This window comes from Ailuropoda melanoleuca, chromosome 8 (genome assembly GCF_002007445.2).
Source record: "Ailuropoda melanoleuca isolate Jingjing chromosome 8, ASM200744v2, whole genome shotgun sequence".
Lineage (NCBI taxonomy): Eukaryota > Metazoa > Chordata > Mammalia > Carnivora > Ursidae > Ailuropoda > Ailuropoda melanoleuca.
The window spans coordinates 62139042-62166991 of NC_048225.1; the positions used below are offsets into that span (position 1 = coordinate 62139042).

The 27950-nt window shown below is 44.1% G+C and overlaps 1 protein-coding gene across 1 annotated transcript; it reads right to left on the bottom strand.

Moving 5' to 3' along the window:
- Positions 1-5199: 5199 nt before the first annotated feature.
- On the bottom strand, positions 5200-26108 carry LOC109489129 (translationally-controlled tumor protein-like). The gene is given in 5 exon segments (XM_019796309.1): positions 5200-5240; positions 5432-5524; positions 5527-5907; positions 15304-15371; positions 25990-26108. Coding segments are annotated over 5 exon segments (702 nt in total).
- Positions 26109-27950: the final 1842 nt, after the last annotated feature.

The window sequence follows — 27950 nt, forward strand, 5'->3', positions numbered from 1 at the left end:
ACTGTGAAGATTATGTACCAAACACATAATAAACAACTCTATTAAAAAGAAGCACATGAAATGCAACATACATTATTAGTACAATTGTGTTGGGTACTGTTTCTCATGTCAACCAATTTATTTGTTCAATTTCCTATTGCTGTGGTTAAATTCCAAAAGGAATGTAAAAGGTACTTCAGAATATCTAAGCTTCCCCACCTTTCCTCTGATTTAAAAAATGATACATGTTAGAATCCTGGGAAGATGGCAGGAGTGGGGAATCTTCTTGAATCATCATATGAAAACAGAGCAACTGGCTAACCAAGTTAAAAACCTAGCGACAACATTTACAACGAAACTGAGTGACAAAATACAAGCACTGACAACCATGATGCGTCATGGGCGTCTGTGCAAGAGAGAGCAGATGGAAGCCACAGGGCATCTGATGGACCTGAACAATCATGAGAGAGTATCCGACAGGGTGCAAGGTACATAAGGTCAATCTGAGGGCAGCTGCTCAAACTGGAAGAACTTTGCTCACTCCAATCAAGGATGAGAACAAAGGGCTTTCAGGTAAAAGGCCTAAAGGTACAGGGTATTCTAGCCTCTTTGAACAGGAGCTCTCGAAACTGAGTAGCCTGTGTGTCACTTAAAGACAAGACCCCATACTTTGGAAAATTTCTATCAGAGGAATAAAAATTGGTAAAATAGGGAAAAAAAAAACCCTAAAACAAGAACATTCAGCTAAAAGTGGGAGGGGTGAGGGGCGCCTGGGTGGCACAGCGGTTAAGCGGCTGCCTTCAGCTCAGGGTGTGATCCCAGCGTTCTGGGATCGAGCCCCACATCAGGCTCCTCCGCTATGAGCCTCCTCCTTCCTCTCCCACTCCCCCTGCTTGTGTTCCCTCTCTCGCTGGCTGTCTCTATCTCTGTCGAATAAATAAAATCTTTAAAAAAAAAAAAAAAGTGGGAGGGGTGAAAAGAATCAGGAAATCTCAGAAAGAAAGGTATTTTTTAAAAAATAAATACCAACTGAGCCACCCAGGTGCCCCTAAGCCATTGTTTTTAACAACATCTTTAAAGTACTAAAAGGAACATCTGTCAATCTAAAATTCTCTATCCATGAAAAATGTCCTTTAAAAATGAAGGTAAAGATTTTTTCAGACAAATAAAAGCTGAGAGCATCTGTGGCTATTACTTTTACTACAAAAATGTTAAATAAATGTTTTTAATAAGTATATTATAATTATATATTAAAGAATATATATTATAATTACATATTAGAGACATATATGGAAATTCGGATCTACTCAAAAGAAAGCAAAGTGGAGAAAATGATAAATATATCAATATTTAGAAAATGATTTTCCCTCATTTTAACATTTTATTAAAAGATAATTCACTGTTTAAAAATAATAATCATGGTGTATAACATATGTAGAAATAGCATGTCTGACCACAATAACACGAGGGATGGGATGGGGAAATAGAAGCAAACTGTTGTAAGATCGATGTTATACATGAAATAGTATATTATTTGAAGGTAAACTGTGATAGGATAAATATGTGTATATAAAATGTTAAGCAACCGCCTAAAACCAGACAAATCAAAAGGCAAAAACCAAAAAAAACCCCAAAATAAAACGAAAATGAAAGGCAAATACCAAACAAATCTCCAAATAAATGTAGCTTAAAAACTCCAAGTAGGGGCGCCTGGGTGGCACAGCAGTTAAGCGTCTGCCTTCGGCTCAGGGCGTGATCCCGGCGTTATGGGATCGAGCCCCACATCAGGCTCCTCTGCTATGAGCCTGCTTCTTCCTCTCCCACTCCCCCTGCTTGTGTTCCCTCTCTCGCTGGCTGTCTCTATCTCTGTCAAATAAATAAATAAAATCNAATAAAATCTTTAAAAAAAAAAAAAACTCCAAGTAAGTGGAGATAAAATGGAATACTGAAAAGGGTAGCAAGCATTCAAAAAGATGTGAGGAAAATTAAAAAAAGGGACAACAAAGAACAAATGGGACAAGCAGAAAACAACAAGACGATCAACTAAAGCCCATGCATTTAGAAGTACTCATAAATGGTTCAGACATTCCAGTCAAAAATAGGAAAAGATATACCTTGCAAACACGTATAAGAAAACTGGAGTAGCTGTATTTATATCAGAGAAGGTAGACTTCATGACAAGAGCTGTTACAATGGATAATAAGGGACATTTTCTGATGATGAAATGGTCAGCTCATCATGAAGACATAGTTATAAATATGTATGTACCCAATAAGAGAGCTCCAAAATATATGAAGCAGAAACTGACAAAAATGAAAGGAGAAATGCCATTCTCAGTTGTTCATGTGACAGATAACCAGTAAGAATAAAGAAAATTTGAATATCATCCGCCTATTGGACTTCTCTGACATTTATAAAACATTAACACCCTACAACAACAGACACATATTCTTTGCAAGTGCAGGTGGAACATTAACCAACATAGAACTCATTATGAGTCATAAAAGAAGTCTCACCAAATTAAGATGAAATGAAATCACAGAGAGTCGTCTAAAAATGAATTAAATTAGAAGCCAATAACGAAAAGATAACTAGAAAATCCACAAATATTTGGAAATTAAATGACAGTCTTCCAAATAATGCACAGGTCGTAGGGAATTATCAGATATTTTGAATTGAATGATAATGAAAACACATCAAATCAAAATTGGTGGTATGTAGCTGAGGTAGTGCTTTTAAATTTATTTCAGCTTTAAATGTTGATATGAGAGAAGAAAGGTCTAGAAATCAATGACCTAAGCTTCTACCATAAAAAAAAAACAACTAGAAAATGAAGAGCAAATTGATCACAAAATAAGTAGAAGGAAATAATTGAGACAATTGGTAGAAACCAATGAAATAGAACACAGAAAAATAATAGAGAGTAAATAAAATGAAAAGCTTGTTTTTTGAAAAGATCAGTAGAATTGATAAACCTCCCACAAGACTAATGAGAGAGATACGAATTACCGGCATTAGGAATGAAAGAGGAGATATCATTATGGATCCTACAGATTTATTTATTTATTTAAAAATATTATTTATTTATTTTTTAATAACCGAAAAACAGGCATTTTATTTTATTTTATTTTATTTTATTTTATTTTATTTTATTTTATTTATTTTATTTTAGTAGCTCCACACCCAGTGTGGGGCCCAATGTTGGGCTTAAACTCACAATCCCGAGATCAAGACCTGAGCTGAGATCAAGTGTCAGACACTCAACTGATTGAGCCACCCAGGTGCCCAGATCCTATAGATTTAAACAAAAAATAAGAGAATCTTATAAATAACTTTATGCTAATGAGTGAATTCTATCAGATAATTTGGGTGAAGTAATACTAATTGTACATAAGTTCATTTAAAAAAATGGAGGAGGAAAACTACCCAACTTGGGGCGCCTGGGTGGCTCAGTTAGTTAAGCGTCTCCCTTCAGCTCAGGTCATGATCCCAGGAGTCCTGGGATGGAGCCCCACATCAGGCTCCCTGCTCAGTGGGGAGTTTGCTTCTCTCTCTGCCTGCCGCTCCCCCTGCTTGTGCTCTCTCTGTGTCAAATAAATAAATAAATAAATAAATAAATAAATAAATAAATATTTTTAAAAACCCAAACCAAAACAAACAAAAGAAACTACCCAACTCATTTTAGGAAGTCAGTGTTATCTTGCTACCAAAACCAGACAGAGATAAAATGAAAAAACTTAAGAACAATGTCTCTCTTGAACAGAGATAAAAAATATTCTTAGTGTTTCAGCAAACCGAAACCAACAGTATATAAAAATGATAGCATGTCATGACCAAATGGGTTTATCCCAGGAAATGGGAGGTTGACTTAACATTTGAAACAAAATCCATCAGCATCTGAAGATCAGTTAAACATTTACATATTTCACCTAGTTTTTGTATAGTTTTATTTTTCATCTTAAAAATTTAAATAATCTGGAATTTATTTGGGTGTATGGTGGCAAGTGAGAATTTGACGTTTTTGCCAGTTATTTTTACTATTTGTTGAATAATGACATTTTCCATTAATTTTCCTTCCNTCCTCTCCTCTCCTCTCCTCTCCTCTCCTCTCCTCTTCTCTCTTTTCTTTCTTTTTGCTTCCAACTGTATTAGTCTCTTTTTATTCTCTTGGTAATCTCTTCCAGAATTAACTACTTCCCGTTTGTAGGTGATGAACTGTGTGAGGGGTCCACTTCAAATGTTGGCACAGCTCTGAGCATGGCCCTTCCCTTTACTTGAACTCAGAATTAAGACTTTTGGTTCTTGTTTTTTATATTCCAGTCCCAAAAGTAGTTTTCACCGCAAGGAGTTATCTGCAGGCCTTATGCTTTCTAGCAGTCATCTCCAACCAGGCTCTAACTTCTCCAGGACATTATATGGGATGGATTGAAAAATGTATGAAACTAAGAGGCGTTCTTTCAAATGAGTTTAAATGCATTTTATTTTTAGAAAACCTACATGACATGTCTTTTTCTTAAAAACAATGCCTCCGCTCCAAATAAGGTCAAAGTAAATGAAGAGCTGAAGATGACATCAGGCCCATTTGTCTAAGTCCTCGTGTCGTGCGGATGAAGAGTAGCAGCTGGTTACGACAACAGGTGATATATCCAAAGTCATAGCCAAATTCTTTTTTTTTTCATGTGTTATAACTGTATTTTTCTTATAACTGAAGTAAGCTTCACTCATAGGCCTAAGTAAATACATTATTTTTAACATAATACCTGCTACTTTTGACCATTTTTATTTTTTAATATTTTTTAATAATATTTTTTTATTATATTATGTTAGTCACCAAACAGTACATCCCTCGTTGTTGATGTAAAGTTCGATGATTCATTACTTGCGTATAACACCCAGGGCACCATGCAATACGTGCCCTCCTTACTACCCATCACCAGCCTATCCCATTCCCCCACCCCCCTCCCCTCTGAAGACCTCAGTTTGTTTCCCAGAGTCCATAGTCTCTCATGCTTCATTCCCCCTTCTGATTACCCTCCCTTTCTTTATCCCTTTCTTCTCCTACTGATCTTCCTACTTCTTATGTTCCATAAATGAGTGAAACCATATGAGAATTGTCTTTCTCTGCTTGACTTATTTTGCTTAGCATTATCTCCTCCAGTCCCGTCCATGTTGCAGCAAATGTTGAAAAATTGTTCTTTTTGATCATAGCCAAATTCTTTATTACTTTTCCATTGCTAAACCATCCTTAAAGAAAATCATATGTGGGGTGTGTGGGTGGCTGAGTCCTTTAAGTGAGGTGGGACTCTTGATTTCAGCTCAGGTCATGGTCTCAGGGTTGTGGCATCGAGCCCCACTTCAGGCTCTATGTTGATATTCTCACTCTCCCCTTCCCTCTGCCCCTCTCTCAAATAAATAAATCTTAAAAAAAAAAAAAAAGAAAAGAAAATCATTTATGGGGTCACACCATCCTCAAAGTAGTCCAGCAGAGCAACCATGCCATCTGGATTCACGTTCTCTCCAATAAAGAACTGGTAGTTTTCAAATTAGCAACGTTGTGCTTGATGCGTTCTGCAGTTCCTGTCATGGAACGTTTTACTCTCTCCAGCCTCTGTTCTTCGAATTTGTCTTTGATTGATTGCATCTTTGATGTCGTTCTTGTAGGCTTCTTCTGTGGAGCTGGTTTCGGCAAGTGGTGGTTCGTGACAATATCAGCACCGGTGATGACTGTGCTTTCGGTACTTTCAACCTCGGGGACTTCAGCAGAGGCATTTCCACCAATGAAGGAGTCATCAGTGTTACCCTCTGTCCTACTGACCAACTTTCCCCTCCACCCCCAGTCATGGCGGAAGGCAAGCTCCCAGATCTTGTAGTTGCCTGAGAGCATGTCATCCTGGCTGATGAGATCTGGGTAGATGAACGCGACAGTGACTGCAGAGAGGAGGGCGGTGCAAGCTTAGCAGGACCTGGAGCTCTGAGCCAGTGGGGTGCAGCCAGAGCGGCGGAAAAGCACCCCATTAATTTTTGATGTTGCCTTATCATATCAAAAATTGGTAATTTGCATGTTTGTCAGTACTTTCGCCATTAGGAAGTTTTGTAATGTTTAATAATAGTAGTTTAACTATATTGTCTATCTGGCAAAACAAAGAATCTTCAATACTCTTATTGTAAACATTTTCCCCAGCTCTTCTTTCTTTAGATCAAATGTATTTATGAACGGGTAATATATTTACTTGGCTTAAAACTCAAATTATAGAAAAGGGTATACAGATACAATAAATATTGCTAGGTTTTTTTTTTTTTTAAGATTTTATTTATTCACTTGACAGAGAGCACAAGCAGGGGAAGAAGCAGGCAGATGGACAGGGAGAAGCAGGCTCCCTTTGTTTTAAAGATTTCATTTATTTATTTGAGAGACAGCATGAACGGGGGGAAGGTTAGAGGGAGAGGGAGACTCCCTGATAAACAGGGAGCCCAATGCAGAGCTCCATCCTGGGACTCCTGGATCATGACCTGAGCCAAAGGCAGATACTTAACCCACTGAGTCACCCAGGCACCCCCCAAGATGCAATGTTAAGTGAAAATGCAAAGTACATAAGACTATGCATAGTTTGCAACCAATTGTGTGCATATATATTTTTTAAGCAGGAAAAATTATATTTACACATTTACTAATCTATGTGTAAAATATCTATGAATAGATATGCCCAGCGGGGAGCCCAATCCCTGATCCCAGGATCATGACTTGAGCCCAAGGCAGATGCCCAACAACTGAGCCACCCAGGTGCACCTAGTTTTGTTTTTGCTTTTAAGGTTTATTTATTTATGAGAGAGAGAGAGAAGAGGGGCAGAGGGAGAGGGAGAGAGAAACCCAAGTGGACTCTTTGCTGAGCTTGGAGCCCTGCCCCTGGCTGGATCTCATGACCCTCAGATCATGACCTCAGCAGAAAACAAGAGGCCATCACTCAACTGACTGTGCCATTCAGGCACGCCATTGCTGGTTGCTGGTTTTTTTTTTTTTTGGGGGGGGGGTGCATTTATTTATAGATATTTTACACATAGATTAGTAAATATGTAAATATAATTTTTCCTGCTTAAAAAAATATATATGCACACGGTTGCAAACTATGCATAGTCTTACGTACTTTGCATTTTCACTTAACATTGCATCTTGGGGGGCGCCTGGGTGACTCAGTGGGTTAAGCATCTGCCTTTGGCTCAGGTCATGATCCAGGAGTCCCAGGATGGAGCTCTGCATTGGCTCCCTGTTTATCAGGGAGTCTCCCTCTCCCTCTAACCCTCCCCCTGTTCATGCTGTCTCTCAAATAAATAAATGAAATCTTTAAACACAAACAGGGGCGCCTGGGTGGCACAGCGGTTAAGCGTCTGCCTTCAGTTCAGGGCGTGATCCCGGCGTTATGGGTTCGAGCCCCACATCAGGCTCCTCTGCTATGAGCCTGCTTCTTCCTCTCCCACTCCCCCTGCTTGTGTTCCCTCTCTCACTGGCTGTCTCTATCTCTGTCGAATAAATGAATAAAAAATCTTTAAAACAAGCAAACAAACAAACCCACATTGTGTCTTGAAATTCAGTCCATTTCAGGACATAAAAGTTTCCTCATCATTTTTTACAGCTGCATAATATACCATTGAGGGGATACCACAATTTATTGAACAATTTCCTATTGATAGATTTGTTTCCATTTTCTTATGTGGTAACGGTAAATAAAAGTAACATTCCAACACATTTTTTTTTTTTTACATAGATACAAGGATATCTGCAGGATAAATTCCTAGAAAAGGAATTTCTGGATTAAAAGGCATGTGCTCTTATAATTTTTAAGTATTGTCACATTGCGCTCCGTAGAGGCTGTCGCAATATACAACACCATCGGCAATGTATGATAGTACCTGTTTACCCACACCCCTGTCAATGACGTTTTCAAATGTTTTGGATGTTAACATTCTAGAGGTTAAAAAAGTTTACATAGTGTATTGTTTTAACTCATATTTCTTTTATTATGAGTGCTTTTTAAAAAGCTCTACTTAGTTACGTCTGGGTGGCTCAGTCCGTTGAGCCTCTGCCTTCGGCTCAGGTCATGATCCCTGGGTCCCGGGATCAAGTTCCACATTGGGCTTCCTGATCGATCGATCGATCGGGGAGTCTGCCTCTCTTTCTGCCCCTCCCCCACTCCCACCTTGTTTGCGCTGTCTCTCTCTCAAATAAATAAGATCTTAAAAAAAAAAAAAAGCTCTTCCTAACTACTGTTTCATTTCTGGAAGTTATCTTGGAATTTTAGTATATAGCATTGATAACTAAGGTATAGCATTGATAAATAATGACAGTTTTGTCTTAGACCTTTCGTTTTTGTTTTATGCCTTCCTTTATTGCATTGGCCTTAATTTCTAGAATAATATTAAATAATAATGGTGAGACTGAGCCTCCTGTTTTGGTTACTGATTTTAATGGAGCAGTCTCTAGTATTTCAATTTTATTGCTGCTCTTCATTATGTTAAGAGATATCTTACACTTCCTACAATTTTAAAGCTTGAAAAAAAAGCCCCCAAACCCAGAAACAGATGTGGAATTCTAGCCAATGCTTTTCAGAATCTAGATTTGGGTGATTTACTTTTCTTATTGATGAACTGTATAATTTTAATACGTTTCCTAATGCCAAACGATCTCTACATTGCTAAAATAAACCCTGTTTGGCTACCAAGGATGATTTTTTAATGTCCTTTCATCCAGTTTGTTCAGGTTTTCTCAAAAATTTTCTGTCCACATTTAAAAGTGAGGCACTATTGTTTCTTTTTGTGTATAGGCTGTTCTTGACAGGTTTTGTTATCAGGGTTATGATGACCTCACAAAATGAACCAGGCAGCCTTTCTTCTTTGCTTTTTTGCACAAATTCCTCTCTGTTCTCCTGGCTGGCGAGAACCGGGCTGGCCTGTGTTCAGAGCTACTCCAGGACTCTGGCGACCTCCAGCATGTTCTGGGCCCTCTTCTCAACTCTCAGTGCTGTTGTCTCTGGCATCCTGCTGCTTCCCCTTCTCCTTCAGGCCGACTTCCCAGTGAGCTCCTGTAGCCTCTGAGCTTCGACCTGAGCTGCCCTCTGTGTGAACCCAGCGGAGGGGATTTCCTTGGCAGATGGTGGTTCTCCATGGGCTCCTCCCACTTCCTTCTGGAGTTCTCTCCCAGCGGCCCTCCTAGTTCTCTTCTGAGCTCCTGCTGCCAGCTCTCTGCTGCCCTCACCTGCTCTCTGGCCACCATGTCTGTCCCTGTCCTGGCTTCCTGCAGCCAGAGGCGTGGAGAATGGGACTCACTCTCACAGGCTCAGTGTTCACAGATGCCTTGAAGTCCTTAGGAATTCTCCAGAGCGACTGGTTTGAAGGGGGTGTTGCAGTGAGGCAATGAGTTGTTCTGGCTGCCTCTGAAGAAAATGCTAGAATAGACCCAAATGGCTCTGCCCTTATGGGGGAGACACAAATCACATTTATACCAAAAGGCACCTCTGAGGAGATCTGGTGTGGTGTGGCAGGACATGAATCCCAGAGTGAGGAAGGGAGGGGTCACATTTAGTCTAGACCTTTGTCCAACATGAATATGGTGTTCCCCAGAGACAGATGTGGCCCAAGAGGTGTCTATGCCTTACACCTCTACACGCATCAACACCCCTCCCCACAACTGCTTCCCTGTCCTTTCCTGCCACCTGAGACAATTTGTATGTCCAGCCTTTGTGTTCAGCTGTCAGCTGGGAATGACACCAGGTGGTGAGGCCTGAGCTATGCAGTGAATTGTCTGGCTCAGGCTGACACTTTTCTTGCCAATCGCCCCTGATACCATCTAAGGCCAAGGTCATGAGGAGGCACTTATATAAGTATGTTGTTTGTCACTATTTAATCTCATCTAGTGGTTGAGAGTATGGCATCTAGAGTCAGGCAGATTTGGGTTGAATCCTGGGTATGTCACTTACTAGCTGTGTGATCTTGGACAAGTCATGTGACTTCCCTGAGCCATTGTTCCTTATCTTTAAAACAGGAAAATAACAGATATACTCATTCGGTTGCTGTGAGATGATAATGCATATAAAGCACTTGGCCTAATGCCTAACCTAATAAATATTCTATGTATGTTACTTAAGCTAGTTCTTTATTCTTTAAAAACAAAAAAAATTATTTATTTATAATCTCTATATCCAACATGGGGCTTGAACTCATGATCCTGAGATCAAGAGTCACATGCTCTTCTTTTTTTTTAAAACTTTTTTTTTTTTAAAGATTTTATTTACTTATTCAACAGAGATAGAGACAGCCAGCGAGAGAGGGAACACAAGCAGGGGGAGTGGGAGAGGAAGAAGCAGGCTCATAGCAGAGGAGCCTGATGTGGGGCTCGATCCCATAACGCCGGGATCACGCCCTGAGCCGAAGGCAGGCGCTTAACCGCTGTGCCACCCAGGCGCCCCAAGGTGCCCCTTTTCTGATTATTACCGTATGTCTCCTATGAATCAAGGTAACTTCTTAGCAAGAGTCTCTAGGATCAATTTTCAGGCTGTCTTTCCAGCCTTACTTCCGCTGTCCATTGCACTTAATCTATCAGCTGAAGTTTCACCTCCTTGCTTTAGTTCTCACTGTTCCCTTAAACTAGCCTCCTCCCTTCTTGTCATCGTGTGCTGAGAATCTTACCAACTATCAAGGCCCAAGTTAAATACCACCTAACCCAAGAGGAGTTCCTGGCTGCCCCATTCAGAGGTTCTCTCTGCTTCCTCCTGCATCATTACAAACATAACTGTTTTCAGTCAAGAACCAGGAGATGAGATTGGCGCCTGAGCATTATATCTAGTGACAATGTTCATGTGACAAATGTCCTGAGCTTCTGTGGACGTGTTCCTCTCCTCCTGGAGAGTTGATCTCTGAATGCCTTGGCCTTACAGGCACTGTTGGCTCCAGAATTTCTCCACTGGAGGGACTAGGAGGCAGTCTGGTAGAAGGGGAAGCTAGAAACAAGGACACTGATGTCACTTGTGTTGTGTGCTTATCAGGGATGGCTTAGGGAGGGGATGAGAAGTTGGGGTTGAGTGCCATGGAGGTTTCTTAATCTGTGAGTGAGGGATGGAGTCCGTAAGCCTGGCCAGTAACTAAACCGGCTCTAACCGAGGATGTTTTTGAAAGTGAGCATGTAAAGACAAATGGACAACACATGAGGAGGTCATGTGGAGTCTTTGGGGGAAACAAGCCAGAGTTTTACAATGTCTTGTCCCACAGCCACCTCCAGGCCTTTGTGAAAGGCCTGCAGGAGACCTGGGACCTTTGCCTGGGTTGGGTGGGCTGGGCTGGCTAGTGCCGGTGAGAGCTTGAGCCTCTAATCAAAAGGCAGAGAAGTGGGGCCGAGGAAGGAAAGGACCTCACTTCTCCAGGGACCTCTGAGGTCTGATGGGAGGAGCTTGTTCTAGATCTGTCTGCTGGGAACCATGGTTAGGTGGTTAGGCTAGGGCTAGAGGTGTACTCCTCTCTAGGAAGTGTGTTGAGGGCAGTCCCCAGGGATCTCAGGGGTGTGGCCATGCTTTGAAGCATGAAATTGGGTGGGTGTGTGACCTGGTGTCTAGGCATCCTCCCCCGGGATCGAAGGGCAGTGTGAGGGAGGGGTGCAGTGTAAGGGGAAAGCTGGGCAATGACCCAAGCCTGACACAGAGGACTCGAGAGAGATGCTTGCTCCTTTGGATTGCTATGTGAGGCAGCAAAGGACGAGTTGAGCCCAGGGTGATGGAGTAACGGCAGAGAGTCTTTCAGAACACAGCCCCGGACAAGCCTCATTTTGCCATACTCCAGGCTAGGTCCCAGGATCTAGCCCTCAGCTCTTCTCTGACTTTCTCTCTGGAAAGTGTGTTCCTCTCTTAGACTTTGAGGAATCAGGAGTGCCATTTGCCAAATATTTCCAGTTCTCTATTCCAAGCATGTGGTAAGATTGGACTTCCGGGCACCCTCGTGGCTGGCTGGAGCCAAGTGACCATTTATGGCCAATGGGCTGTGAACGAAAGGCATATACATCACTGCTGGTCCAGAGCATCTCATTGCCAATACAAGACCCTTCAGAGCTCTCTTTCTGGCAATGGGTTAGGCAATGTTCAAGAAAATGGCTGATCTATTGGCTTAAGTTCTCAAGTGAGGAGATGTGGAGCAGAGCCACTAACCATGGACAGAGAGCATAGGAGGAAATCCACCTTTGTGGTTTTAAACCACTTCTTTCTATCAGTCTTACCTCACTGAAGAGCCAGTTGTCTCGTGTATTCCCAGGTTTTACTGTTTCACGATATTGCAAGACCTACTTGCTCTTTTTTTTTTCAAGATTCCGCACCTCTTGATATACTTGCTGTCCTCCACTGTCCTGCTCTCTCTTTTCCTGGTTCCTGTTCTTTGCAAACGTATTCCTGGATCCCAGTACTACCTTGTCACTGCTTAGCTCCAACCTCAGGGTCCCTAAAGTGCCCTCTTTGCCCATGAAGAGAGGTGGGTTCTCTGCAGGCAAGGTTGTAGAGCTGGAGCAGGAGCGGGCAGAGGGTGTGTGGTAGCCAGATTCCAAGATGGCTTTGGTGATGCTGTCTCCTGGCATTCACACCCTTGTGTCACTTTCTTCCACCTGGTACCCGTGGAGGTCTTGTGAGCAGTAGAATGTGGCAGAAGTGGTGGTATGTCACTTCCAAGACGAGCTTATAAGCAATTGCGGTTTCTGTCTTGGTTACTCTCTCTCTCTATTTTGATAATTCACTCTGGGGAAGACCTGTCATGAGATACTACAGTGAGATCCATGTGACAAGGAACTCCTGTCCTGTGAGCAAGCTTGAGACTCCAGACCCAATCGAGCCTCAGTGACTAAGCCCTTGCTGATGCCTTGACTGCATCCTTACAAAAGACCCTAATCTAGAACCACCTTGCTAAGCCTCTCCCGAATTCCTGATTCCTTAATAAATGTTTATTGTTTTAGGCTAGTAAGTCTGGAGTAACTCATTATGCCACAATAAAGAACTAATCCAGGCCAGGTGCTAAGGAGGTCGTGTTTTTGAGTATCACAGTGCAGTATGATAACGATGCTAGATCTCTGCTTGGCCTGGCTGTGTCCCCTGCTCTGGGACAGACCTGTCCCATGCCTCTGTGCATGGTTGCTGAGGAACCTCTCAGGACAGCACTCAACCCAGGGGAGGAGGGGACAGGAAACAGGAACACAGCCTGGTGTCTATCACCTAGAAAGTCTCTTAACCCCAGTCCCAAGAGACTCGCTCCAGCCTGTCTTGTAGCAAACAGGGAGTTCTAAGCAAACACTGAAGCCATTTTACAAAGAATGTAAAACATTGGTGTACCAGCCACATTGCTTTGGGACAGCTTTGTTCACCATGGAGAGAGAGGGAGAGCGCGAGCGAGCTGCTGTGGCACCGTGAGAAGCCCAGCACACCTGTGGTGGTGCTGGGTGCAAGGAGCAGCGGCAGAAGCCAGAGCCCGATGGAGTAAAGGGTGGTGGAGATGCGTGAGCAGAGACACCCCTGTGGGACACATTCCGTAGGCTTGAGGGCCGAAGTTATCAAGGGGAGCAATAAGCTGGTGAAATCAGAAGTACTGCTGTTGAAGCATCTTCCCCCAGGCTTGTAGCCCTGCAGGACTTGGGGGAATTTGGGGTTCAATAACAGTAACAACAGATACTGTTCTTCCTCTTATTAAACACTTGCTATGACTGACTTAAATAGTTTATGCACATCATAATTTTCAAGCTCTGAAGTAATCTGTAAGGTGGATGCAATTCTCATTTTACAGATTAAGAAATTCACATTACACAACTTGTTTCCTCCAAGCACTTTTCCCAAAAGTCAAAGCAGGGACCACATGGGCAGACACCTTCCATCTTTTTTTTTTTTTTAAGATTTTATTTAACGTGTATTACATTATAACATAAGTTGTAGAACATATGTGTGTAATATGTAGACATGTATGTGTATATATACATAGCTAATAAACAGTGATATGTGGTTGAGGACATAGGATGGGTGCAGGTCTTTCAAATGATCCTTTTGTCCCTTTACAAAGTCCTGGGTCACAGAGGCCTTTCAGATTTGCTCCAGAGGGAGGCCTGCATAGGTGGGCCTGACAGCGCGTAGTCAACGTTCCAGGGCTGAGAGGGGGCAAGTCCCAGAAGAGCTGCCCCCGTTCCTATCTGTTTGGCCTACACATTCAACCCACAGAAGAACACAGAAAGCCAGCAAGACAGGAACAGCCTTGTTCCTGATAATGTAGTGGGAAAACCTAGCCTCTTTCCTACTCCTTCAGGTTCTCTAGGACGTGGGACGCTGACCTGGCTCTCAGAGAGAAGCCCTGTGGGTAATAGGTAAGTGATGAGTCTGGGAACAGGTTTGTGAATCCTGGCTTCTGAAAGGTTATGAGGCCTTGGTGCTGGAGTTGGGCAGTCGGGAGGGGCGCTGGGGCTCCTTTTTGGCTCCCCGATAAAGGGGCATCCTTTAGAGAAACAGGGCTTGACTGAGGTGTGAAACTGGAGTGACATCTGATTTCTTAGAGCTTCTGAGTGCTCTCCTTTTTGCCAAGGCTCTGGGATGGCATTCTAGAGTATCCCTCCTACCTAGCTAGCTTTCCTACCCCCAGACCAGGGAGGGTCTCCACCCTTGACCACCCACACCTACAAGAGGATTTGAGAATGGCTCCACAACCCCTTCCTTCCTCAACTCAGTCCACGACTGTCTCTTACCCTAGATTGTAATTCCTATGACGGCAGACACCACGTCTTATTCATCTTGGGAGCTCCTGGAACTTCTCTTTCCCTCTGTCTCTCCTGTGCCTTGCATATAATATAGAGGATCCCAGTGACCACTGCTTAAAAACCCCTGTCCCCAGATGCTCCTCTTGGCTGTGCTGTCCTTTCCTCTTTGCCCTACAAACCAAGTGCTGTGGCTTTATCAATTTACACTGTCAGCCAGAGTTCTTAAACTGCACTTTATTTTAGCCCATGGTCTCTACATTCTTGCTTGATTCCTCTCTGGCAATCTCCCAGATAAATCACAGTCAGTCATATCTGTGCTGCACGTCTCCCCAGAATATCCAGCACGAGGGCAGAGTTAGAAGGGCCTTGGGAGAACATCCAGGAAGCCCTGTATTAAAGACGGGAGGAGGGGGAACCCTGAGGGGAAAAGGGACCTGCCCAAGGTCGTGGTTTTGAGTCTGGGCCGGAAGTCAGCTCTCCCGTCTCCTAGGAGCTCCAGGGCTCAGAATGCCGGCCCAGTGGTCTCCTTCTTCATGCCACCTGCTGTTCTGAAAGGGCTTTTCTCTGATGCTCACCTTTTAGGCATCTCATCTTGAGAGGCAGTTTGATAGCTTGGCCAGGCCAAGGGTGTCTGCTCCAGGGCCTGAAAGAAAAGAGTTGGACTGAGGGAGTGGAGGCAATAGCCAGTGACCCCCTTGACATTCTCTCCATGCAATGACTTCTGTCAAATAGCAGTCTGGGGGCGCCTGGGTGGCACAGCGGTTGAGCGTCTGCCTTCGGCTCAGGGCGTGATCCCGGCGTTCTGGGATCGAGCCCCACATCAGGCTCCTCTGCTATGAGCCTGCTTCTTCCTCTCCCACTCCCCCTGCTTGTGTTCCCTCTCTCGCTGGCTGTCTCTCTCTCTGTCGAATAAATAAATAAAATCTTTAAAAAAAATAGCAGTTTGACAATGAAGCCAACGAACACATAGTGTCTTGCTCGAAGTCACCCTGAATATGAACTCAGCAAAGCGTTCACGGAGGTCGGAACTCCCCGCCTAGCCCATCTAACTGTCTTCTGGCAGGAGGGCTGTTTTGTTTTTGTGGCCTTGTGGTAATATTTTTCTCATCAGCAGAGGTTGATTCCTGCCCGAGTCCCACCCAAGGCCGCCGGCTGCCGGCCCTACCGAGTCCAGGAGAAGAAGGTGGTATTGCTGCTGAATAAAGCTCTTTGCCAGGCACTGCTCACTTGGTCCCCAGTGAATCCCTGGGTAACAGGCAGGGAAATCCTTATTAGTCCCTGGTTTGTAGAAGACATTATGGCCCAGAGAGGATGAATGATTAACCCAAGGCCACACAGGCAGTGAATTACCGATTGGGCAAATGTGCAATGCCCAAATTCTAGCTCTGCTGTTTATTAGGAAGATCATTTGAATCTAGGCTCCCTGCTCACTAGTCGTGGGATCTTGAGGATTATTTAACCACCCTGCCTCAGTTTCCTCACTTTTACTTACTTATTTGCTTTTTCTTTTTTTTCTTTAAGACTATTTATTTGAGGGAGAGATAGAGATAGCAAGCCAGGAGGAGAGGGAGAAGCAGGCTCTGACGCATGGCTTGATCCCAGGACCCTGGGATCAAGACCTGAGTGGAAGGCAGACGATTAACGTACTGAGTCACTCAGTGATCCCTGTTTCCTCACTTTTAAAATAAAGGACATAGCATGTGTCTCATTGGAATGTTGGGGGATTAAATGAGCCAATATATGTAAAGTACTTACCCCCTGCCTGGCAGTCAGTAAGTGCTGACTAATGTTAGAAATTGTTGTTATTGTGAAGTCTGGCTCCACTGTGAGATGGGACAAGTGTCCTGTGAGTTCAGATGGGCAAAAGTCATGGTGCTACAAAAAAACCTTAGAGATAATCCAGTTTGTTCACTCATTTAATTTTATTATTATTTATAAAGCCTAACATTTGAAGGTAATAATATAAAATTACTCTTGTGATGTGTAGTGATTAGGCAGAGAAGGTCAGAGTTTCACATAAATGGTTGAAATTATTATGTTTATGTAGCCGAAAAATTTGAAATTTTTCTCTTTTTTTTGTTATTCTTTGGAATCTATAATAGATATCCATGTCAACACATTTCTCCATTACATGCACCATTTAATCCTGATGATATGTACTGACAATGACTCACATTAAGAGACAAAAATAGAAAAAAACAGTATTACTCATAATATTCGGGAAGTGGGGGAGGGGAAATGGGAGGAAGCGTAAGGGTGTTAATTTCCTTATCTTTCATAGCAGCCAGTCAATTGATAGTTACTGTCTAAAATTGAAGCATGTTTAAAAAAACATAGTGATTCCAGCCTCTTAATATTTTTTACAGTATATTTTCTTAACCTTAGAGGTATCTTTGAAAAATAATATCTCTTGTGGAGAATAAAGGAAGTCAAGCAATTCTATTAGCTTTTCTTTAGTGTCATTGTCTTTTGTTACGTTCAAGGAAAATTAAATTTTGAACCTGTTTTTAATTTTAATTTTTTAAGTGATTGCTACACCCAACGTGGAGTTTGAACTCATGACTCTGTGATCAAAAGTCATATACTCTACTGGCTGAGTCAGTCAGGTTCCTCTCTTTTTTTTTTTAAGCTTTTATTTATTTAGTTGAGAGAGAGAACAGGCCAGGGGAGCGGCAGAGGAAGAGGAGAGGCAGACTCCCTGCTGAACAGGGAGCCCGCCATGGGGCTGGATTCCAGGACCCTGAGATCCTGACCTGAGGCAAAGGCAGATGCTTAACTGACAGAGCCACCCAGGTGCCCCACCAGTGAGGTGCCTCTCCTTCTGTTAAATAGTATATAAATTATGATCCCTTTTTAATCAACTATTTCTTTATATCCATCCATCCATCCATCCATCCTATCCATCCAGTCTCCCTTATTGGTTACCTGACTATCTATCTATCCTTCTCTCTGTGTATAGAAAGACAGAACTATCTGCAATGATATTGACTGGTGCTGGCCATGACTATTTTGAAGTAGTGGGATCTTGAAGATTTTTAAATATCTTTTTTGTGCACTTCAACATTGTGTGAATTCTTTATAATAAGCATGTATCATTTTTCCCTAAAAAATAAAGTTTATTAATAAAAAGTCCTTCATATTATAAGAATAATATATTGTCAATGTAGAAAAGTTAGAGAATATAACTAAGTAAGAAAAATAAAAATTACCCACAATCCTACCACTCTTTCCTATCTTTTTTCATACACTTTGGTACAGGTTTTGTGTATACACATTGTTTTTTGTTACAAAGATGGGATTACGGTATATGTAATTAAAGTTTTTGTTTTCAGCTAGTGATACATCTTGAAAGACATATATCATTTTTATAAAAACAAGGTCTAATCTTTAAAAAAGAGAGGGAAACGATGCTTTAAGATTTCCCCAACATTTGGCATTTCCTTGCCCTTGCCACAAGCCCCCTCCCCCACATTATACTCCAGAACAAAGGGCTTCAGGCTCATACAATACCCACAGTGGTCACACCCCAGGCTCCCCTTCCCACAGTTTACATCAGGGGTCCTTAGTGTCGGAGAACTTGAGTGGCAGAAACCTTTCGCAAAAAGTTGGTGAACAGCCTGGTAGGGAAGCATATAACTGAGGGAAGATGACCCAGGACAGTGAGGCAGGAAAAAGGGCTCTGATTTCCTGACGTTTCTTCGTTTTATATGTGATGAGACCAAGCTTAGAGAAGAGTGACTTGTTCAGAGCCAGCCAGCCTGTCACAGGCATCCAAGGCAATCAGTTGCCCCTTCAATGGCAATCGATTCTTTTCTCCAAGGCCTACAAGAAAGGAGAGATGGTAGGGCCTCAGGTCCTTACTCTTGGAGTAGAAAATAGAGAAAGAAGGGGAATTTCAGGGTGTTTTAGAGGGAGGGTGTGGGTAGCTCCCCTCTAGCAGCTAGTCCTGTTTTCCTATTAAGTCTGCCATAATTAGCATCTGTAGGGACTGCAAGACCCCCTGGAGGCATCTATAGCAGCTATGCACTGCATGTTTAGAATCAGAGGAAAGGTGTCTTGGGCAGATATATTCGAATTTGAGTGGAGAAGATGCAGAAGAGTCTGGCAACTGGTTATTGTCTTCCCTACGCCAACCAGGAGACCGTGGCCTACGTTTACCGACGTTCTCATAGTACTTTATATTTCTTTGGGGATGGAGTGGTGGTAGGGGTGTGGAGGGGGCTCTTTCACAGCGCTTGAGGAGGGCAGCCCCTGTCCAACCCTAGGATATTGTCAGCACCTCCTTGGTGGACAGCTCCACAGCAGCCACCAGAGTCTCCTCTCAATGGGGCCACTGGGCCACTGGTGTTCTCTCAAGGACGGCTTGTCTTTCTCTTGTTGTTTCTCCTTTCTTTCTTAAGAAAACTTGCTTTGTTGTAAGGGGACTTCAATTCAAGTGATTTTATTCTTTAAAATACACAAGACAATGTATAAAAAGGAATATCAAGTTGTTCTGAATAAAGGATTCCTTTGGCTAAATATAACAGTCTGAGTGATTGAACTAGAAACAGCCCAGGCATGTGCCTGTGTGTCATAGCCCAGGAATCTTTTGTAATCAGACTTTCAGATCCAAACCAACATCAAGGACACATCATCTTACAAAAATTGTTTTGGGCTACTTCCCAGTGTTAATGCCATATGGGAGAGGTCAGTTAGACACTGAAATCTTAGAATTTCAAGGATTTTTACATATTGTAAGGTTAGCGCTTATAATATTTGAAATTTGGGCTGTCTCAGAAAACCCAGAATTATGATTATCATGCCCATAACCAGCAGTCTAGAATGACTCAGGTAGAAGAGAGAGAAGTCTAACTGGAAACGGAGGTCTTGGAATTACAAACACCCTAGCGGTAAGAAAAAACGATGATGTAGAGAGATTTCTCTATGAACAGTGAACAGAAAACTTTGAAAAAGTGATTCCATCTATTGCTTTACTTAACAGAGGTAGAACATGACCACTGAAGCCTGTAGGAAGGTTTGTGTTGTGGCCAGGTCAGGTGCTGGCAGGAGAGGCTGGTTGGCTTCCATTAGGCTCCTTATAAAGCAGTCTTTACCTGGAGAAGTCACCTTGGCCCAGAGCCTTGTTCCCAGCCTGGCAGGCTTAGAAATGCAATTTTGTCAATACTGAGAGTGGCTTTACTTCACTCACAATGAGGTTTCAATATCCGAGCTTGCAACAGCTTGTTTTGCAAACTATTTGCCAGTTCATTGGCAATGAGAAAACAGAACTCTTTGGGGACTGGACATTTGCTTCTAGTCAGTATCCCATCTTTTTCTCTAGAAAAACCATCAGGGAAACCAGGTTATAATCAGAAGGTTGATTGGTGAGCTTGGAATCAGAATATGGGGAGGTTGATTTATGAGGGTGGGGTTTGATGGCAACAGGTCTGATCAACCATTCCTCTCACGTCCAAGAGGGAGGAGGACCTGCCGCTGGAGCTGGAGAGACTTAGGCCTTGGGTCAAGGAGCTGACTCTCTTTCGGGGCCCCCAAAAGCAAATCCTGAAATGAGGATTTGAGTGCAAGTAGTTTATTTGGGAGGTGGTTCCAGGAAGCAATGGTAGCAGAGTAGGGAGGTGAGACAGAGGAGGGAAGGAAGCCAATACAGGTGTCTTACCAAACAAGTTACCATCATGGGCAACTAGAACTTAACCTTGCAGTGTGCAATACCCATCTCAGTGTTAACCTGCCCCAGGGTAAGAGATCTGGGCTCTTTGTCCACCAACCCTCATTAGTCATCGGTCGAGTGACGACCTTGACCACAGGGTTAGTTTGAGCAGTTAATTTGCCAACATATCCATCCCACTGCATTTGTAGACAGAATGAGCTCTAGTGGTGAGAAAAAGTCCTTGGGTCAAGAGACATAGGTGTGCCAGTTAGAAGACAGTCTGGTGGGCACCAAAATGAATGGGGCCAAGGGGATAGAATTGGGGGCCTAGGGAGCTTAGGCTATTCCCTCTGTCCACCCTCATATTGTGGGTACTATCTACGCTTCCTTTCATGTTCATCCTTTTTGACTGTACTTGTACCACTGACCAATACCCTTTATGATTGCTTCATTCTTTTTATTTTTAAAATAAGTTTGTTAAATCTAATAAATTAGATTTGCTTTCCCTACATCTTACCCCAGGAATAGTCTAGGATTATTGCTTTTTACGTGTTTCTATTTATATTTAGAATGTAGGAGTTTTAATAGTTGAGTTAGAATTTTGGGAGTGCCTTGCTGATGACCATATGTACTGCTTCCAGGAGGTGGGGGTGGGGTTGAGGAGAAACACATCAGTAATCAGAAAAAGAAGAACATTTAGAAACAGATTATTTGATGTGTTCTGAACTTTTTATGGAACTTGACCGCTGATTCTTGAGTTCATCTGGAAGAGAAAGAACACAAGCCTAGCCAAGGACATTTTGAAAAAACAATGGTGAAAAATGTGCTCTATCAGATATCAAAATATACTATAAAGCTACAGTGATTAAAACACTGTGGTTTGGGCACAGGAATGGAAAATTCTGTGGAACAGAATACAGTCCAAAAACAGAGTCATCTCTGTGTGGGAGTTTAATATATGATGAATATGGTTTTTCAAATGAGAGGATAAAGGAAGGGAAGAAGTGTGAATTATAAAACGGTGTTATTAGATACTCCAAAGATAATTCTTCAGAAAAGAATTAAGTTAGACTCTTATCCCACACCTATATGAAAATAAAATTCAAATGGATGTAATACTGAAGAACAAACTAAAACATTTTAGAACAAAATATATGAAAGTATTTTTTTAATCTTGTGGGGGGAAGTTCATTTTATTTTTATTTATTTTATTTTATTTTATTTTTTTAAAGATTTTATTTCTTTATTCGACAGAGACAGAGACATCCAGCGAGAGAGGGAACACAAGCAGGGGGAGTGGGAGAGGAAGAAGCAGGCTCACAGTGGAGGAGCCCGATGTGGGGCCTCGATCCCGTAACGCGGGGATCACGCCCTGAGCCGAAGGCAGACGCTTTAACCGCTATGCCACCCAGGCGCCCTGGGAAGTTCATTTTAAATAAGACACAAAAATTTAGAAGTCTGGAAGATGCTTGGAGATTTGACTACCTAATATTTTTGTGCAAGCCAAAACGGCATCAGTGAGTTACAAACACAAAAGAAACTCTCTGGAATTCGGTCCCCCTCTCTTGAGTTCTTGTCTTTCCACTCTCCCCAGTCCCTGGCCACCTTCCCGAATCCCTGGCTCTCCCTCGCTGAGTCTCTCATTCTTCCTCCTTGGGTTTCCCCCCTTCTCCCCGCTTCTCGTCTCTGAGTTTGTCTTTCAGTCCATTTCCTCGAGAAAACCAACAGGTCCCAGACAGACAAACAGTAAAGCATAGACTGAGGAAGCAATAAGAAAAAAAAAAAAGTTGGATGAGGGAAAGATTTGCAGGAAATACATAAAAAATATTAAGATTTGCAAAGTATATACGGCAATGATAAATCTATAAGAAAGGCTAAGTCGTTGTTAGAAAATTAGGATATATAATAAAGGATCTCCATCGGCAATTTGAAGACCTTAAAATGTAAGTGGCTTGGGGGGTGCCCTGGTGCACTACTGATCCCTCCTTCAGAGCACAGCACCCATCTCCTAGACTCTGGGGCTCTCCGTGCCTCCTGGCTCTCAGCTGAGTTCCCCTACAGGAGTTGTCATTTATTTGGAACAAAAAGACATTCTGTGGTTCCTAGGACAGCAGTCACACAGAAGTCTGACATAAACTAAACACGATGTTATTGTCTGTCATTTATAAATAAAAGTGGTCTTCACGGCTGCCACCACAATTGTCGATTTCCTAAATGTAACTTCAGTCTTTTTAATTTAAACACTTAATTCTCTTCCCATATAAAAATTAGTATCTGATTGCTTTTGTGCCAGCCTGTGAGATGATTGGGAAATTTGCCTAGCCTTCCCTGTTCTCTTGGAAGGAGATCTGCCCCCTGTCCGGGCTGCCCTGCTGTCCATACACATTGGTACCCAAGGGCCAGGTGGCTGCGCAGTGGCCAGAGGTTTCTCTGGGTTGGGACTGTTCTCAGAACACAGAAGCCCCATGCGGACTGGAGCAGCTGGGGTTGTAATCGTGATTCTTCTGGCAGCTTTTCGAATCCATGTACTCACCCTCCCACGTCGCCTCCCCCCATTCACAATGGGATAGGATGTTTACTGCCCACCTTAAGCAGTTGAGGTCCAGAAAGGCCAAGGATCTCAGCAAGGAGGACAACAGCAGAGCTTGAATCCGGATGTCAGGCTACACATATTCCTGAATGAGGGCATGGCTCCCCTAAAAAGCCCTCCCTTCCTCTATGTGCCTAAAGGCCCTTGTACATTCCCGGTAATTTCAGATTGGAAGTATCTCTGTAACTCTTGGATTATTTCTGTGACACACGCGTGGGTGTGAAGGTGGTCCGGTCCACCAGCCGACGTACCTCTTACTGTCGGGGTCATGCACACTAGTAGAGCCCAGAGCACGGAGCGGAAGATTTGTTAATTTTCTCATCAAATAATTCATGGGTCCAGACAGAGTAGCCTTAGATAAGAAAACGGGAGTTCCCTTTGCTCTCTTCACTTCCCTTATGGTTTTAATTCTTTTTGCCACTTCTTGGCCTCCCCCAGGGTCTGAACTCCATTCTGGAGCTGTTGGCATCCTACCCTGAGATCCCTGTTTTAATGTCATCCAAATCATCAGATAGAAGCATCCATAAAACAAGTCATCCTCTTTCTTGTATCGATTGTCTTCCATACCCTAGGGTTTTTATGCTAACAGAGTTTCTGTCCCTCTACTGTGACTATCACAAGCCTTCCCCACAAGAGATGGTGGGGTTATGTGTAGGTAAGAAGTGGGGGAGGGGGAAGGAAAACCTCATCCCGCTGCTGTGTCCCCTGGGTGGTCTCCTCACCGGATGGTGGGCTCCTTGAGGGCAGGGATGTGCCACAATCCCTCCTACCCTACACTGAGCACAGAGTCTGCTGCAAGTAAAAAGTTCAACGGACACTGGATGACTGAAAACACTCAGGCTGGAGAGAAGCAGACCCCAACAGCATTCTGGAAACCCACGCCTCCTCCGCGTGTGGCTGGGGTGGCTCCTTTTTCTTCATCCACTCGACGACATTAACAACTATCATCACCGGCTCCGGGTCAGAGAGAACAAGGCTCCTTCCTTCATCTCAAGGAGCTTCCGAGCTGCTCTGGGGGACCGGGCTCCAAACCAAACGATCACAGCACTATCTTATTATTACCAGGACCGGGGTTGACACAGGACATGGTGGGAGCTCAGAGGAAGGGCCTCCATCCAGACGGGGGAGGGGGGTTTTGGGGAAGGCTGGAAGTTCTTTCTAGAAGCTAAGATCCTGGCCAGAAACGGGGAGGGCGAGGGGAGCCAGCAGAGAGAGGGAGCTGGCCTGCAATGGGGCCAACAAAAAACTTGGCTAGGCCAGGAAGGGGAGTGAGAAGCCTCAAATGTAGCTTTGACACTGTTTTCCTTTCTTCTGGAGAGCTGCCACGTGCAGCCACAGAGAGCATTTCACGGGTAGATGCATATTATTGCAATGTGTTTATCTAGGAAACCAGAGCCCAGCTCCAGCATCTGGTTTTCAGCACAATCCTGAATGAAGTCCAACTTTCCAGTTGGGTTAACGAAAATAAAACTTGGGAAGTTGTGGGCTGGCTGCATCAGGGGCCGAGTCCTGGGCTCACGCAGGGTCACGGGTTGCAGGGCCGGAAGGGCTCGGGCAGGTCACGGATTCATTGTGGGCTGGCCATGAGGCCGGCACCAAAGACAACCTTGCACAGGGAGGGAGAGCTGCCTGGACTGGCCCCGAGGAACACGCCTCGTGCAGGAATGGATGTTTGTGGATTCTATCTGTCTCAACCTGACAAAAGTTGACCAAGCACCTACTGTGGCCAAAGGACTGGGCTGGGTGGTGTGGTGGGGATGAGATGCCAACATGAACTCAAGCCTGACTCTAGCCTGCTGGAGCCCAGAACAGTGGGGGAGAGGCCTGAGCACGAGAGCTGACCAAGGAGCAGGATCTGATGACAGCCCCCGTCAGCGCTCACCACTTTGAAGCTATCAGGAGGCTTGGGATCAAAGAGGGACCCGTTTTTAAAAGCCAGCTTAGAAAAAGATACGGTCAGGCTTCAGAGAGACCTGGAAACCCCCCCCCCACACACACACATCGAACGTCCACGGGCTATCCCTGCCCCTCACGTCTGCAGGCTTGCATATTTCCTTCACTGTCCCGTCTTGCTGCAGACTGGGTTTCTCTGCTTTCCAGACTGCGTGGCAAGAAAGCACGATTTCCCCATAGCTTCTGAGTTCCCATGAGCCTCTTTCTCTCTTGCTCTCTCTTCCTTCCCCAATTTCAAATTCCTTGGGAAAGGGTTTTAATTGGCCCTGCTGGTGAGAGGCTCACTCTTGGTAAGACATCAGCTATGGCTACAGATCAGAGTCACATCTGTAAATGCCGCTAAGGGGAGCCCAACCTGAGATCCCATGCCCAGGGCTCTTTTTCATGTCAAAGTCCTTGCAGTAAGACACAAATCACAAATAGCTTCTCCTCTGACCCCAACTCTCCCTTTGTAAAGGAGACAGGGCAGGGAAATGGAAGCTCGCCTGTTAGTGTCAGAAACAGGGCTGGACCCAGAGCTCCTAACTCCCAGCCCAGTGCTCTTTCCACTACACACTGTTCCTTTGGTCCTGATGTGAAGCCAGCAATTGTGAAATAGACTTTGCCTATGCAGTTTCCCCTCGGGAACAACTACAGAATGAGCAGTGCTGATTAGAGAGAATTTTGTTGGCGGGCCTTGGAGTGAGCTGGGAGCCAAATATCAGTGGTGAGGCTAGTTGTGACCCAGAAGGTGTGTGTCATAGGTTCCTGATAAGGTGACCTCACACAGGGGTGTGAGGATCCTGGGCATAGAACAGCCCCTTACTCTTATCTTCTTTACTTGGAGGTGGCTTCTTAAGAGAGAAAGTGGGAAAGGCCAGGGCAGGACAAGGGGGAGGCGCCTCTTTCTCCTGAGTCCTGGCTCAGACTGGGGAGTCAGGGGGTCATAAGAAGGCCTTTGGTGGAGAAGCCTTGTCCCGAGGCTACAGAGGAGAGTGCTCAAGCCAGGCCAGAGAGCTAGCTCCTGAAGGACCACAAGGGTCCTGGTCATTCTTCAGACCTCCTGGCAATGACATTTTTCTTTCATTTCACCTCTTGGTGTAGGAAGTAATGCTAAGGTCCTCGAGGATGCGGGCACTTTCGCATACGCCTCGCTGCCCCTGCTTCGATCTCTCCAGAACTTCGTCATTGCGGTCATTGACGGTTACCATTTCCAGGCCATGAGACCCTCAGTCTTCACTCCACGGGGCTTGAAATCGTTTTCCTATCAGTAGACTTGGTGTGGGTAGCACCAGGCTGGGCCCCTGGTTGTGCTCTTCCAGCCTGACTGTGTTGGTATCCTTATAGACTGGGGTGCTACCTTGGTCCCTTCTTCCTAATTCACTTGGTTGCCTTCCTGAGCCCAAATTGCCTGGGGCTGTATACCGCTTACGAACTTGAACCTGCTGTCCGTTCCTCCGACTACTGATGATGGAACCCTGCGCACCACACTGCAACTCTGCCTGGTTTCACGTTCCTCTCATCTCTGTCATCCCTGCCTTCTGGACAGGCTGGCTTTAAGACTAAGGCCACCAGCAATGCTCTCTGAACTGTGCACCGTCCATTTTGTAGCTGGGCTGGAACCCCTAGATCAGCATTAATGAGGAGGCTCTCTCCCTTTTCTCTTGTTCCTCCCCGTGGCCCTGCATACTTCTGTGTGTGTCCATTCTTGTGACACTTGGCATGGGCTGTGCTTCCTGTCCCACTGGCTCCTGCACTGGTCTTCTCTGCCTCCCATTTGTGTCTCTTCCGTTGGTTGCAAGGGTTGTTGAGAGTCAGTGGGCAGCAGACCTTCCCCGGGAGGCAGATGTCCTACTGTGCCAACCATCAAGACTGGCACGTAAATATGTCCCAGAGTACTGCGGGTCACCCTACAGCAGCTCAACAGCCAACAGGATTGACCCAAACGTGAGCAGCTCTGCCGAAGGTGACGAAGGAGAAAAGCAGACTATATTCTTCATTCTTTTGATTTTAATTCTCCTTCCCATGATGCAGGAAGGTATCACCTGAGGACACTCATGGTTGACCTTTCCTAGCCTCTTTCTCAATGCAGGTACTGAAATGACCTTGTTTACATCCTTGAACTTGGGTCTATTTAAGTTTCCTGCAGGTGCAGAGTCCGTTCTGTGTAATCACCTCCCCTTCCTTAGACATGGTTTCTATAGCTTTTGCCCAAGGCTGAAATTCCCTCATTCACCTACTCACCCACCTACCCACCAACCCATCCATCCAGTCATTCAGTGAGTGCTTCTGCCAGATTCTGTGCTAGGCCATGAGAACACAGCAATAAACAAGCCATGGTTTCTTCCCTCAAGGAGCTTGGTGCCCTGCCTCTGTCTCCCCAGCACCTCTCAGCGGGACTCACGGATGTGTCTACCTCTAGGCCTGGCCTCATTCTTGTGGGGATGACAGACAAAAGTGGGGGAGACGGATGATAAACATGTAAACATAGAATTAACTGCTAATTGGAGAAACATTGTATAGGAAATAAATGGGACAGCCAAAGAGAATAACAAGGAACTAGAGGGAGGACCTATTTAGAAAGGATGTGGAGAGTAGGCTTTCTGAGGAAGTGACCTTTAAGCTGAGATCTGAAGGATATTGTAGAGGGATAAAAATGTACAGACAGCAGGATATAAAAAAATGCCAGGGCCCTGAGGTGGGAAAGAAAACATGTTCCAGGAATGGAAAGGCAGTGTGGCCTAAGTACGCACAACAAATGAGAAAGTGGCATGAAATGAGACCAGGGAGGCAGGCAAGACACATATTGATGCCCACCTTTTTGGTTACGGTGAGGAAGCTGGAAAGGGACACGACTTAAACAAGGATTGATGTGATCTGGTTTATAGTTTTAAAATATAATGACAAAATATGAATATAAATTGACACAAATTACTTTAACTGCTATGTGGAAAACAGATTGGAGAGGGGCCACATGGAAGCAAGGGACTAAGTAGGAACAACTGTAGTCTTTCAGCTGAGAGGTGATGGCGGCTTGATCTGATGTCATGGCG